General features: G+C 44.0%; 1 protein-coding gene across 1 annotated transcript in view; it reads left to right on the top strand.

The window, feature by feature from the left end:
- Nucleotides 1-15,893, top strand: part of CCDC24 (coiled-coil domain containing 24) — a 52,599-nt gene that overhangs the window by 34,469 nt on the left and 2,237 nt on the right. The window contains exons 6-8 of the mRNA XM_075616217.1: nucleotides 6,871-6,925; nucleotides 14,130-14,196; nucleotides 15,397-15,508. Coding sequence (XP_075472332.1) covers nucleotides 6,871-6,925; nucleotides 14,130-14,196; nucleotides 15,397-15,508 — 234 coding nt within the window. The remainder of the gene's footprint in view (nucleotides 1-6,870; nucleotides 6,926-14,129; nucleotides 14,197-15,396; nucleotides 15,509-15,893) is intronic.

Genomic DNA, 15,893 nt, shown 5'->3' with positions numbered 1-15,893 from the left:
GATACAGAAACATTTTGCAGACAGGGTCCCTGCCCCGTAATATATGGGTTTTTTTGGTGCATGAGGCACAGGGAGATAAAGTGACTTGCCCAAGGACACAAGAAGCTGACACCGGAAATTGAACCAGGTTCCCCTTCAAACTCAGTGCCAGTCAGTGTTTTTACTCACTGAGCCACTCCTTAAGTATTTCTTGTTTGTATGTATATGCAATTGGGATATTTTCATCGTCAATAACTCTTTCAGGTCTAAGTTGACACATTCCCTAAACTAAAGATCCATGGCAAATGTAATAATATTTAGCTCTGTGTCTATATGCGCTTTTTTGGAGCTCGGTTATATAGCACTCATAGGGGCACATGGATCAAGTGCCGGCATGGGTCATCACACCCGTTCTGGCATTCCTTCCCATTGACTTGTATAGGAGTTGACCCAGAACGGGTGCGATAACCCAAACTGAGACTTGATGCATGTTCCCCCAAAGTGTGTTCATTTATCATTGGCTGAAATCTTTCTGTCTTATTATACACGAGGGACTCGACTAGTCTGGTAACGTGTGTGAGAGATGTGGAAGTACGCTGAAGCGTTTCTTTACTGAATTTGTAGTTTTCTGAGCAAATCCCCAACCCCTGTTTTTCTCCAGAGTTGATGACAACTTTGCTGTAGAATAACGTCTGTCCGTCCAGGCTCATAGAGGATGTTTCAATACATCCTGCAGCCAGTAGATTGTTTCCTATTTGCGGGGAAAAAACTGCTGATGTTACACAGGAAAATATGTATCAGCCTTCTGCTTCTAGTGGGGTTTATTGCAGGCTGCATTGGTTTCTGGGGAAGCATTTTCACCTTGGCTTTGTCCAACAGATCCACAGAGCCAAGAGCTGTGGCTTTTTAACAAATAAAACTCCTGCGCTTTCCAAGTATCTTTGGACACCAAAGAGAGTGAAGTTAGGGTTATGAGCCCAGGAACGTCTGGCAGAGCCGCCTGTGTTTAGTAAATTATTTTTGCTTTCTCCGTCGGATTTTGCAGATTTCCATCTTTCCAGTTCCCATTTTAACTCCTTCGTGGTGTTTTTGTTGGGGAATTGTAAGTGGAATCCTAAGCAAGGATAATATCATTTGTATGTGAACTGCAATACCTGTAACGGTTACATACACCTATAACATATATTATATTTTACTGTGCATGCAATGTCTTGTATATAATGTATAACCCTGCTCACTTAATGTGACTATGTATTTGTAACCATGAATTTGTCATCATAACTCTGTGCCCTGGACATACTTGAAAACGAGAGGTAACTCTCAGTGTATAACTTCCTGGTATTACTCTCACTGTATTACTTCCCTGCTCTGAAGACCTTACAATCTAATTTAAAATAAATGAGGTGGTAGAAAAAGCCCATGCCATTCCCATTTCTAATAATTTCATAATTCCCATACAGTGTATACAGTTTTTTTGATCCCTTCTTGCACACAAATTGCCCTATTTCTAAATTTTATTTAAATGAGTTCTGCATGGACGTACATTAGTTAAATAGTACCTGTCTTGCATTTGTGTCCAGAGTAATTTTAACGGCTGTTCCGGATATAAGGATGCTTATGTGTGCACTTCTGTGGACCAGGGGCAAATCAGACTACACTAGAAGAACACGAGTTTCACCACGAATGAGTCGTGGCTGCATTTGCTGCTCTATTGCTGCACAGGTGCTACCTGGCACAGAGCAATAGGCCATGTGGCAGGAGAAGGAAAATAATTTATAGAGCTATTCTAGTTGCACACAGGTCACACCCAAAAGGGTTTGATTTTGAACTGTCTGATCATGCAAAAACAGACACACATTACACACGCATAATTGTTATCCACAGACCTATACTTGTCAGACGCGTGCAGTCTGCGGATCAGCAATCCCGTTAATCTTAGAGCTGATTAGCACACTTTTGAGTGGATGCTAAGGACTCTGTAGCACCGAACTCCAAATTGCATCGTCCATGCAAAAATGATGTTGGCAGAGCACTAATATTTTTACGCCAGTGCTGTTTTTGTGTTTTCAACAAAATTGTAAAATCAGGCCCCATGAGTTATAACGCCATATGTTATCTGGGGAAACAATGTCACACATTACAGTATATCTATATGTCTGGAAAGTAACAACGTGTGAACTATATTGTTCATGAGTATCTGTGTAATCCCCACAGGCACCCACAGATATTTAAAGTGCTGTAGCTCAAACACAGAGACCATTTTGATGCCTTTTTGTGCTTCAGTCCACAGCAATAATCCCATCAGAAGCAGCGTGTGGGTAAATTTCAAGCAACTTTTGCACAACAATTAAAGTAATAGATAAACATGACCTTTTTTTTTATTTCAGTCCTCAATGAAAATTAATAACATAGACTCTAAAATACGTATGTGGAAATAGCAGCAATGTGTATTTGAGGTAAATAAACAAAACGAAGCAAATAATTCAGCTTTTTCACATAGTCCTTACAGAGCATAATACAAATATACTCTGTATCGTTAACCCTTTGACATCGCAGAGATAGACTCCTTGGGATCAGTGACTGGGTGACCAAGTGTTCAGAAAACGTAGGCAGCTGCAACTTTTAAGAGCAGCAAAAAGAGTATAGAGAAGCCAGACTCTCCAGGGAATTCGCAGTTAGTGAGAGAGCGAGAGAGGGGGGTAAGTGAGCTGCAGGGGGGGGGGGGGGGGGTGGGGGGAGGCCAGTTTTTTCTTCTAAAGAACAAAAAGGGAATTGTACAGGAATGAATTACAGATCCCAATGAGAGCTTGGCATATGAAGTAAACCAGGGAAAACACAGCAACAGGAAGGCACTGGAAAGACTTCTGAGATGCCTCTGCTGAATTAGCCTTAATAGTCCTTATCCGGGGGGGGAAGGGGGTGTATGTTGCTTGGCAAGGATTCCAGGACCTGCTTCTCATCTTCACATCTGTCAGGTTTCAAGATGCAAACAATGAAAATGTAAATGGCTCGAGATCACAAATGTATATTTTAATGACATTAATAAGAGTTCCAGCAGTGCCTCCACATGCTGCTCATCGCTGTGAGGATACCTTCCATGGGCTGAGACTGACTCCAAATATTGACGTAGACCTGTCAAGTGTCATTTATTCGGAGTGAATCTCACTTACTGGAGTAATGTCCCTTTCTTTTCTATTACCCATGGTCTTATGGACTTCTTCAGAAGAGTCTATGGACTGCGATAGTGCCCTCCTGGCACTATGAATGGAAAGCCCCTTTGATGTCAAAAAGGCTTTCTGTGCGATTGCACCAAATCAACGCAGTCGCAGGAATAGTAACTTTCTGAAACTAGACTTCTTCCATCTTCTTTGAATCCCTACATCTTGGGCCCTGATTTACAAAAGGGAGGTAAAGCTTGAGGCCTCGTCCAGGGTGGGAGCGCGCGCTCGCTGGCGCACGAGCGCCGTGATGTCAGGCGCTGGGCGATTCCTGGTCAGCTAGTTGCGTGCATGGGGGGGGGGCGTGCCCGTGACATCACGTAAGCGGTTCGCCCTCATTGGCTGAACCGCGCACGTGACCAGGGCAAGCGCGACAAATACAAAAATATTTGTCGCACCGAGCATCGCGCCTCCCCAGGGTCACGTGTGCGCGCGCAGCTTGGACACAACCCTTTACTTTTTGTTTTTTTTAAATTCAGCGCAATGCCATTTTTAATGAGTTTTTTAAAGCATCCTTTGATTTTTATAGCAGGTTTTAACCCACTTCCTCAGCAGTGCAAGATCTTTGCATCCATTTCCTATTCGGGATAATTTGTTGCAAATGTTCCCAGCAGTTTGAGCTGCAAACTGTAACAAAAGACAATGTTACCTTAGTAATTTAAGAATAAATTGCAGCTGCTGAGTTACACTGACTGAAGGATTCAGCCTGTCACAGGCTGAGAGACGCCCAGTAACCCCCACATCCCTGTGTGTAACTGTTACCTATGTATTATGTAATCATTATACCCTACCCCCTGTTACTCATGTACGGTGTAATCATTATACCCTACCCCCTGTTACTCATGTACTGTGTAATCATTATACCCTACCCCCTGTTACTCATGTACTGTGTAATCATTACACCCTACCCCCTGTTATTCATGTACTGTGTAATCATTATACACTACCCCTGTTATTCATATACTGTGTAATCATTATACCCCAGCCCCTGTTATTCATGTACTGTGTAATCATTATACCCTACCCCCTGTTACTCATATACTGTGTAATCATTATACCCAACCCCCTGTTACTCATGTACTGTGTAATCATTATACCCTACCCCCCGTTACTCATGTACTGTGTAATCATTATACCCAACCCCCTGTTACTCATGTGCTGTGTAATCATTATACCCTACCCCCTGTTATTCATGTACAGTGTAATCATTATACCCTACCCCCTATTATCCTTGCTTTGGCAATACCAAAATATTATTTTGTCATGCCAATAAAGCGCACAATCAGGATTTTGTCAGATTTATAACAGGAGCACCAAACGATTGTCAGCGTAGCTAAGAATGTAGAATTATACATTTGTCACATGCTTTAAATATACAAATAAGAAGAAAAAATTGGGGAATGTGGTATTGCTGCTTTAATTCCCTTTTTATTAAAAAATACAAAGAAGCAGATTTTAAAATGTCAGAATGTGGCCAGACGACGTTTTCTTGGGGCTTGGACTACATAAAAGGGGTAACTAGGCACTGATCCAAGATGCATTAGAAGGCGTCTCTTGATACAAAACAGTCCTTGTGTGTGTCTGTGTGAAAAGGCTGCACCTGCTTCTTGTGTTAATGTTTTCTCATTCAGACTCGAACCACTGCACAGTATCTACTGTATGTGCAGACTGAATATACACCTGTTATTGTGCAGAATGAATATACACCTGTTATTGTGCAGAATGAATATACACCTGTGCAGTGTGCTGTGCAGGCACAAGCACAGACTTTATTGATGTTATAGGACCCTCTGCATCCACGTACAAGCTGTGTGCACACTGTGTGAGGACTCTTCCTGAGGGGTTCTGGCTATAGGTGTGAGAACTTCCACTTCTTGTTTGTATTATTTGCTTTTCTTATCTCGTATCCAGCACTGTAATATGCACAATTACTGTACTGAATATTGGCTTCAATAATTTCTGCACCCAAAGGCATTCTATTCCAATGTAGTTACCTGATCGCCCCAAGATAACATCACCTGCTTATTCTCACCCAGACGGGGTGTAGAACGAGGGGATGGTACACCTGTCCATTGCATCACTTTCTGCAAGTTACATTTGCCCCAGATTTAAAAGACATTATTAAAAAGCGACAATGTGACATCACTGTGTACAGAAGCTTGGAGTTGTTTCTACTTATGATGTCATAAGTAAACTGAACAAAAGCTTGGCGAAGCCGCAATGAAAGGGAATACTGAGGCTTGTGTGAGGCTGGTGAGGTGATCTGTTTGTATACCAGAGACATGGGAAGGTGTGTTTCATGATTCATATCTTATTTTTCTACATTAGTTTGAATTTCCCCGAGTAATTTGTCTCCATATTTCTATAACTATCATATGCACACCCACCCTCAGAAACGTACACACACACCCTCAGAGACGCGCACACACACACACACACACACATACCCTCAGAGACGCACACCCTCAGAGACACACACACCCCCCCAGAGACGCGCACACAAACACCCTCAGAGACGCGCACACACACACCCTCAGACGCGCACACACACCCTCAGAGACGCACACCCTCAGAGACACACACACACACACTCAGAGATGCGCACACACACACCCACAGAGACGCACACCCTCAGAGACACACACACACACCCTCAGACACAAACACACACACACCCTCAGAGATGTGCACACACACACCCTCAGAGACGCATACACACACACCCTCAGAGACGCATACACACACACCCTCAGAGACGCATACACACACACCCTCAGAGACACAAACACACCCTCAGAGACACAAACACACCCTCAGAGACACACACACACACACACACCCACCCTCAGAGACACACACACACACCCTCAGAGACGCATACACACACACCCTCAGAGACGCATACACACACACACACACCCTCAGAGACACACACACCCACCCTCAGAGACGCATACACACAGGCTTGGTGCAGAATGGAATTTTGCTCGGGCCAGTTTGCATATCCTTACATTTGATCAAACTCTTGGCACTCCTGAGTCTGAAACTAACCCCCTCTTTCACAAAACAAGAGCGCACACCCTCAACCTAACCCATAGATCCCACCCACCCCGTTCCTAAAACAAGAGAACATGTCCTGCCCCGTCCCCCCATTTTCAGAACTAGAGAGCACACAACTTTCAAAGCAGAAGCGTACAGCACCCAACCTAAACCAGGAGGCGCTCCCCAAACATCATTCCTTGCTCCCCTCTACGGTCCCACAAAGGCGCGATGCTTCCCCTTCCAGAAGGGCAGAGACCGCAGGGCTTCTGTCTGATAGTGAGGCGCACAATAGCTTTTTAACGTGAGATAACACCAGACTCTGATGGAAACTCCCAGTGCCATGGAGATCACACCCTTTAATGTGCTGGTTTACATGAATTAAACATTATTTGTTCTCAGTGTCAGAGAAATCAGACTGCTCAGAATCACTCTGCGTTGAAGCAGTTACTGCAGCCATGGCATATGTTTAACAGAAAAGGACATCATGCCAATTCCTATTCATCGACCCCCCCCCCCCCCCAGAGCGTCATCAAAGTCTGAAATGTATTAATTTCATTCATTCACCTCCACTGTGCAGGCCCTATATCGTAACCTTAAGTCCTCTTTCTGATGTGCCTTGTCTTCTGCACAGATCTTTCCTGGAAGAGGAGTGCAGGACCCTGGAGAAAGACATATCATTTTTACAGGTCAGTGATGTGTGACTTTGGGACCTGTCATAAAGGCAAGTGATAACGAGCGAGACACGATAGGGCTATAATGTAACTAAGCGGCCAGCAGTATGCACAGAACCTACTCACATGGGACTAAAGCAGCAAATCACGTGTCGTTTCTTGGTACTACCCATGTCCTGCTTGTAGGAGACCTTCGCTTCTGAATATAAAAAACGCATTATTCAGAATTACTTCTGTGTTATTTCTTCAGGTACTGTAGCTATGCACCCTTCGTTATATCCTAACAAAATCAGAATATACTGTGTGTTTCATATCTATGGCGTTTCCAAGTTTGATGATCAATTGTAAAATGGTTCAAAATAAATGTAAATGTAAAAAAACAAAAATCAACTTAAGAAATGGTAGCGGTTTCATATGCTGCAATACAGATTGCTAACTTTAAAATCTACCTACTCCCTTCAGTGTCCGAGGGGTGTGCAGTGCAGTGGTTAGTTGCGAGCTACATAGCATTGCTGCAGTATCTCGAGCCCCCCCCCCCGCAGCACACAGCCCTGTTCTGTCTCCCTTCTGTGCAGTATTAGCAGTGCTGGAATCTCCGCTCGCTCAGGGGTGCTCCTTGCTTTTCCATTGCACACAAAGCTTCAGAGAACTCCCGGCTTCCAGTGGTATGTTCCCCCAGAGGACAGGGGAAGAGCAGTCCAGCTGTGGCTCCCAGGTCTGCCCCTGACAGCAGAGTTATCCCCTCGGCTTGTTAAGAACATAAGAATTGCCAATACTGGGTCAGACAAATTGTCCAGTGTCCTGTCTCCAGCAGTGGCAAGTGGAAGCCTTTGGCTTGGTTCCCGCTGGCTGCTGTAGCACTCGCTATGGCGGTTACAAGAGCTGCCCCTCAATGGACGACCTGGGCCCGCTGCGAGGGGAGGCCGCCATGCTGCGCGGCGAGTTTTTGATGCAGACATGAAAATTGAGATTGGAACTAGCGACAGAGTGCTAGGCCGCGCCCCCCGGCAAGTTAGCCAATGTGGGCGAACCTGTCAGGTGACGTCATGGCCGCACCCCCGTCACTCCCCCGTCATACCCCCCCCCCCTGTCTTTTCCCCTGCAGCTCACTGCAGACCGGGGAACTCGGCTGCACGCGCCGCCAGCCACGCAGGCGCGCGTGCAGCGGGGCCGTAGCCTTAGGGAGAGCACTGCATAAGTCTTCAATTATACCAGAAACTGCAGAGCGATCTGGTGACGTCATCGTAGCGGCGCTACATGTGCACATGCAGAAGCGATTTGTAGCGCTACTGCAGGGAGACATGGCCAGTTCTTTTTCTTTGACTCTGTCTCTCTCTGTTACTCTCTCTGTCACTCTCTGTTACTCTCTCTGTCACTCTCTCTGTCACTCTCTCTGTCACTCTCTCTGTCACTCTCTCTGTCATTCTCTCTGTCACTCTCTGTCTCTCTCTCTCTGTCTCTCTCTCCCTGTCACTCTCTCTCTCTGTCTCTCTCTCTCTGTCTCTCTCTCTCTGTCTCTCTCTCTCTCTCTCTCTCTCTCTCTCTCTCTCTGTCTCTGTCTGTCTGTCTCTCTCTCTCTCTGTCTCTCTCTCTCTGTCTCTCTCTCTCTCTCTATATGCCCTATTGTACAGCGCTATGGAATATGTTGGTGCATTATAATAATATTTCTGGCTTCGTATTTCATTGTAGTTGTTCTCAAAGTGACTGTAAAGTATTGTGATGCCCCCTTAGGTGGAGGCCTGTAGTTACTCAAAAAATAAATGATGATGATGTTGTAGGTCACATTGCAAGGCCAGCATCCATCCTCACACTGATGCAACCCAAAAGGTTGAAATAGCTGTCTGTGAGTAGGGTTACTGGCTATGCACTTTTTAACCCAGGCAGTGCTGAAAAGCTGTGTAGTACGGCAGGTATAAGCTTATAGGGGTCCATGTTAAAATGGATGAGAAGTAAAGAGTGACTCACTGTGAGTGCTTATTTGCATGTGATTACCCAGAATTCCTGGCTGCAGTGGAAGCATTGCATGCTAAGTGATAATGGGGAAAGACCGGGGTGCAGACCTGTCTGAAACATGCACATGTCCCCACCAGTGGTATTTTTATTTGCTGTATTGAAGATCACAAACAGTGTGCAGAATTGCGCTGCATTGGGGGTTTAATGCTAAACTGTTCATGTCCCAGTCTCTGAGCAGTGTGTGGCGTCTAGGGCGGTACAGCAAGCAGAAAGTAATTAGAGTATTATTGATGTGTAATAGATGTGCAGTTTTCAGTGTTGCTGATCAATGTGGCAATTCTCCCAGCTCACGTCTATTATTTAAAGTGCCGGCATGATACAGCGCCCAGCTATGGCTGCTGGCAAGGTCTCTTCTTGCAACAAGGGGTTAAATAGGGAGTCACATTGTATTGTGACAGGTGGTTATACAAGGGCAACAGGTTCAAAGAGAACAGTGCGTGAAACTTACAGCAAAGGATCCAAAGATGGCGGGCGCACTCCTTTCAAAATGGTGGCTGGTGCTCCTTGCAGGAAAGCGAGATTCCCAGCAGAAATCGCTCCATAGACATTAATAGGGAACCGTATCCTGTGCCACTCAAACGCGGTGACAGAAGTCAAATAGACATGTAAAGTAGTTTCAATGATGCAGAGATAATGTACAACATATTAGGGAAATCCCTTCTTCAGGTGTAAAACACGTATGCTTATGTATCCATAAGATACGGTTCTCTGTGAAACTTAAAGCAGCAATTACCTTTATTTGTTGTTTTCTTTTCGGGTTGTTTTCTATTTTTTACAGAATAGGAATCTGGGGGTTTCCTCCGGAGCTAACCGCAATATTTTTAGTTCTTGGGACCCAGAGCTAAAATAGTGTGTTTGCTCCCATTCAGGCAATCAAAATGGCCATACAATCGGCTTTGGTTCTGCGGGCCGAAATGAAAAGGGCGCGACGTAATTTGGGACAGATACCGTTGCGGCTTCCAACTAGATGTTTTAATTCTGGAAAAAAAAAATCAATATTAAAAATGGGGTTTCCTGATTTAAAGCTGCAGTTTAATTTTTTAATTTTTTTTATTCAATATGTGCATCAATTCAATCTGAACACTGACAGCGATTAGCTAAGTTGCCGATCTATCTGTTCTCCTGTGATCGATCGGCAATGATTTGACTCAGGGTTTCTTTAAATTACTGTTAGGGATGCAGAAGATTACCCAAGATGCCGAGTTCTGTGTGGAAGATCATGTGACCAGGCAGGCTCTATATACAATTGTTGCACTGCTAGAGAGAAGGCACAAGGGGTGTGCCAGAGCCTGTCTCAGAAGAGAAAGGGGATATCACTTTGTAAATGGTTGCTATAGAAACAAAAATGCTTTTTACATTAGAATACATTAAAAATGTCTAAAAAACTTTGTTTTAAAAAAAAAAAATACTACAAGTATTTTCTCATAGTACAAAACTGATTTATTTAAAAAAAAACACACATATAGGCTATTGCTTGAACTGCAGCTTTAAATGTACTATCATACCCTCGCAGATCATGTACAAGGGGCATCCCAAAGTGACTCTTTTACAGAGAGTGTAACTATGAATCATTTGCTGCAGGGATTCCAGGTTCTTGTGCTAGGATGTTTGTGTTTGTCTTACGCCCCCAACACGAAGCAAAACCCAGGACCCATAATAACCACTATGGAAGTTACACGGCAAGACGTTCTCTCCCTGGGATTTGGTCATCACTTTTTGGTATAACAATGCTGCCCCCTCCTGGGCTCATTTGATAAACTGGTGAATGAGAAGTGATTATTATTATAATAATAATAATAATAATTCAAACTTTTTTTATATAGCGCTTTTGTCCCCCAGAAGGTTATAAACGAGACCAAACACAAGGAAAGATGCAATATAGGATGGGACGGTACTGTAATGATTATCATCATTAATATCGTTTATTTATAAAGCACTAATATATTCCAAAGCACGGTACAATGAAGGAACAGGGTAAGATCAATTACATAAACAGAATGATATGCCAAATAAGAACAAACAAACGCAAACAGATACAGAAGGTAACGAGGGCCCTACACACGAGAGTTTATTCTACAGAGGATAAGGGGCAAAGTTGAAATGAAAGGTAAAGTGACTGCTTGTTGTGGGAAGGAGTATGCTGCAGCCGCACAGCTGGTTTCAAAGGGTTAAGGGCCAAGTATGTTATGTTAGGGGGCTGTGTATGTTGGAGGTGCTGTGTATGTTGGGGGTGCTGTGTATGTGTATGTTGGGGGGGGCTGTGTATGTTGTGGGGTGCTGTCTATGTGTATGTTGGGAGGGCTGTGTATGTTGTGGGGTGCTGTCTATGTGTATGTTGCAGGGAGCTGTCTATGTGTATGTTGGGGGGGGGTGTATGTTGGGGGGGGCTGTGTATGTTGTGGGTGCTGTCTATGTGTATGTTGGGGGGCTGTGTATGTTGGAGGGGGCTGTGTATGTTAGGGGGGCTGTGTATGTTGGGGGTTTTTTGTATGTTGGGGGTGCTGTGTATGTTGGGGGTGCTGTGTATGTGTATGTTGTGGGGGTCTGTGTATGTTGGGGCTGTGTATGTGTATGTTGGGGGGCTGTGTATGTTGGGGGGGCTGTGTATGTTGGAGGGGGCTGTGTATGTTGGAGGGGGCTGTGTATGTTGTGGGAGTCTGTGTATGTTCGAGGGGGCTGTGTATGTTGTAGGGGGCTGTGCATGTTAGAAGATGCCAGATAGGCAGATTTTGATTGAATGTGTGCAGATCTGCAAGGAGAATTTTAGCCTAAAAAAAAATAAAAAAAATAAAACTTGTTGAAAACCCAGCAAGGTCATTTATTTATTTATAAAAATATTTTACCAGGAAGTAATACATTGAGAGTTACCTCTCGTTTTCAAGTATGTCCCGGGCACAGAGTTAAGACAAATAATACATGGTTACAAATACAGTTACTGTACATAAATGAACAGGGTATACATTATATACAAGACATTGCATGCACAGTTAAAGATAATATATATTATGGGCGAATGAAACAGTTACAGACCAGATTAAAATGTGAGACGGCCTTAGATTTGAAAGAACTTAAACTGGTGGTGGATGTGAGAGTCTCTGGTAGGTTGTTCCAGTTTTGGGGTGCATGGTAAGAGAAGGAGGAGCGATGGGACCATGAGCAGTCTTTTGGAGTCTGATCTCAGATGATAAGTGCTGAATGTGGTAGGGGTTGGTAGAAATGCGTTGGTCCATGCACAAGCAGGCTGCACTAACACTGGAAATTTTAATATATAATATTCCATTTTGGGGGGTATTTTCTATTAATTAATGTTTTTAATGTTGATACATTTTGAGACAAGATTATTAGGCAACGCCAAAAAAATACCTTATGGTTTCACTGCTGCGCAAAAGATCTCACCGCGGCCAAGTGCCTGCCAAAGTTTGGATGCAGAGGCACTCTCCACCGCCAGCCGTACCACCAAGGGAAGTTGATTTAAGGGTTAATTTGGCGGGTAGGGATTTTAGGGTAAGGGGCTAGGGTTTTGGGTAGGGGATTAGGGTAAAGATTTAAGATTTTGAGGGTAGGGGATTATGGGTTTTTAGGGTAAGGGTTAATGTTTTTAGGGTAGGGGTAGCGTTAGTACTTGGGGTTAAGATTAGGGGGGTTTTAAAGTAAGGGGTAAAGTTAGGGGCTTACCTTGGCGGCAAAGCAGCCGACGGAGAGAGGTCCCTACGGCGAGGTGAGTGGCGGCTAAACTCCGGCGGAGATTTGATCGCGGCAAAATGACCACGCCCATATACCCTAGACCTCATTTCATGGCCGTTGGGTAAGCAGCCGCCATAAATGTATTGGCTAACTGGGAATATAAGTGCTGCTTGATGTGCTACTGAAAATGCAGAGTCTGATTTTAGGAGATGTTATTCTCTTATTCTGTTAAATTATTAACCTGTCTTCACAAGACTTACGTTATATTTGTTTATAAATGCACACGTTCAGATCTTTATACGCTCTGCACAACCTTGACATAAATAGTACAGAAACTAATTCAGGTAATTTAACAGCTTTCATATTATCTATTTTAATTCTCTGCTGGATGTCCGGTAATGCATCCAAGAAGTGAAATAAATATAGTAACTAACAGTAGTTAAGTATTATTTATCTGGCAAAGGGGAATCTGCATCAAGAGGCCCAAATTGACATAAAGACATTAGGCCGGGGGCCAACAACGTGATAAGCATGTTGCATCTGTTTTCCCGAAGGATTCAAGCTGTTTGGGGCAAAGTTGCTCTGCTTGATCAGTGAACTATTTGTAGGAATCAGTTTGGGAGCAAATAAGGGAGAAATTGCTCATCTCGGGGTCAGAGGCACATAGGTCCAATAAGTCAGGGCTCGTTTCCCTGATCTTAACGGCAATCCACAAAGCTAAATATATGCAAAAATAACGTCCGTTAGTTATCGCACTAGCACAGGCTTAACACCACGTGAAGTTAGCACTGCCTGTCTCACCCAAAGAGGGCGTTACTCCCATCCAGAGCCTGAATGGGTGTTTAATTCAAGTTGAAAAGAGAAGACAGGAGAGGAAAAGAACCCTGTAAATAGCAATATAATGGTTACATCATACCCAGCTGTGCTCTCGCACTCATCCAGACCCTGTATAATAACTATCTCAGAGTGTGGACGTGAGTAACGCCAAGTTTAGCTCTGACCTCACTAACGTTACGTTAAATTCCTGCGTTGGCTATACAGTGGATATCCGTTGTTGGTGGGAACGCCTCTTTTGCATATCATTATAGTTAACGCAATGCCCGGTCTAGACAAAAACGACACCAAACGCTACGTTACGGAGCTTTGGGTTCTGTGGGCCTGGCGTTTAATATATCCAATTATACTACAGTTTGCGCCTGTGAAAGGCACAGTTTCTCTATCTCACTACACCATTTACATTCTTATAACAAGTTTCACGCATTTGCCAGTGGCACAAATGAAATGCTCTGTGTTAGCAAATTGCATTATTTCCATACATCTCATCCCATGTCCGATCATTTGGATCTGATTTGATGTTCGGTTTGTACACCATTTCCTAAATTCAGAGGTTCCTCTTATGCCTTATGGCCTGTAACAATGGAATGGTCTGAACCCCTTCCCATGCACAGTTAAACAAATGGCACCTGATAAACACTGAGCAGCAATAACAAAACCTCCTGGCTTCTTGTCTTTGTTGTCACAGCATCGTCTGTATGAGGAGCATCTCCACACAGGAGGACTGCAGCCCCCCCCTGAGCCCTCACTGACAGGTAAAGGCAGCGCTTGCTCATAAGACACAAGGATCCTCGTGCATTGAATAAAACACGTGTGGAAAAGTGAGGGGGTAAGATGTAATGCCCAAGTTGCAAACTGGCTCACACCGATGTCATTTCATCAATTGATGCTGACAGGTGTGAAACAAATCCCATTTTACTCTCAAATGATCTTGATTTTATCTTGATACATTGGGGACTATTCTCGTAGATCCGAAGTGGCAAACCGCTTCTTCTAAATGGCTTCTATAAAAAGTGCCAAACGGCCCGGTGTAACAGCCAAACCGCCCGGTGTAACAGCCAAACCGCCCGGTGTAACAGCCAAACCGCCTGGTGTAACAGCCAAACCGCCCAGTATAACAGCCAAACCGCCCAGTGTAACAGCCAATCCGCCCGGTATAACAGCCAAACCGCCCGGTGTAACAGCCAAACCGCCCGGTGTAACAGCCAAACCGCCCAGTATAACAGCCAAACCGCCTGGTGTAACAGCCAAACCGCCCGGTGTAACAGCCAAACCGCCCGGTGTAACAGCCAAACCGCCCGGTGTAACAGCCAAAACGCCCGGTGTAACAGCCAAACCGCCCGGTGTAACAGCCAAACCGCCCGGATTGTACTTGCTTTGGAAGTGGCATGACCCGAGGTGGTGATAATTCCATCCCCAGTCTGATTTATGGATCTCTCCCAAACCCAGATTTCAGGCTCTGAATGTAACTCGCAGTACCAATCTTGTCCTTTAGGTGGTGTTTAAAAAAAAAATGTGCATTTTTAGAAGCAGTTTGCATAACAGAGCTACGAGAATTGCAGTTTGTGTGGAAAATAAATAAATTTACGCATTTCTGCCTGTTTTTAAAAGCCGGTAGGATTGGCAGAACTGGAGTGAAACCGCTTCTGAGAAAGCCTTTTAGACACGGTTTGGATTTACAGAATAGCAAAGCATGCTAATCCGCTTCTAAAGTGCCCTTTAGAAGCGGTTTGTCACACTTTGGAGCTACGAGAAAAGCCCCATACAATCCCACCATTTGTTGGACACTTTGCCCTGTGTCTGCCCTGTGCGTACAGATAGGGTTTCAGTGTTTGTGTTTAATGGGGGTAAAAAGATAATCCGAGTTTTCAGTGTTTCTTGATGGAGACTTACACCATGTGTTTTATTCACTGTTCAATACAAAATTATATTTTATGGTTTCACTTGTATTCCAGAGCTGAAGGAGGAGAGGCGAGTCATCGAAAGGGACCTTCAACTCAAGCAATCAGCAACATCCTCATTCCACTCCCATAGGAAGATGCTTACAAGGACCTCCAACGTTTCAAGGTAAAACTGCAATGTAGCAAACACTTGTTTTATACAAGTCTATTTATTTTACAAGTTATCTTGCAAGTGCATTGATATTGATCATCAGACAGTTTTTCACTGGTTTAAATATGGGAATGTGGGAGTTGCTTGAAGAAAGAGTGTGATGATGTTACATCGTTACCTAGGTACATAGTAGATGAGGTTGAAAAAAGACATGTTCATGAAGTTCCACCTATGCTACATTTAGACAGATACTTATCCTATATCCGTACTTTCAATAAATTGATCCAGAGGTAGGCAAACAAAAAACCCCCAGTGAAATAGCATCTAATGCAGTGGTTTCCAACCTTTTTTTGGTTAAGTGAACCCTAAGTGAAATTTGGAGAAACCCACAATCATCTGT

Source organism: Ascaphus truei, chromosome 10 (assembly GCF_040206685.1).
Source record: "Ascaphus truei isolate aAscTru1 chromosome 10, aAscTru1.hap1, whole genome shotgun sequence".
In the NCBI taxonomy this organism is placed as follows: Eukaryota; Metazoa; Chordata; class Amphibia; order Anura; family Ascaphidae; genus Ascaphus; species Ascaphus truei.
This window is presented reverse-complemented; position numbering and strand designations above follow the sequence as displayed.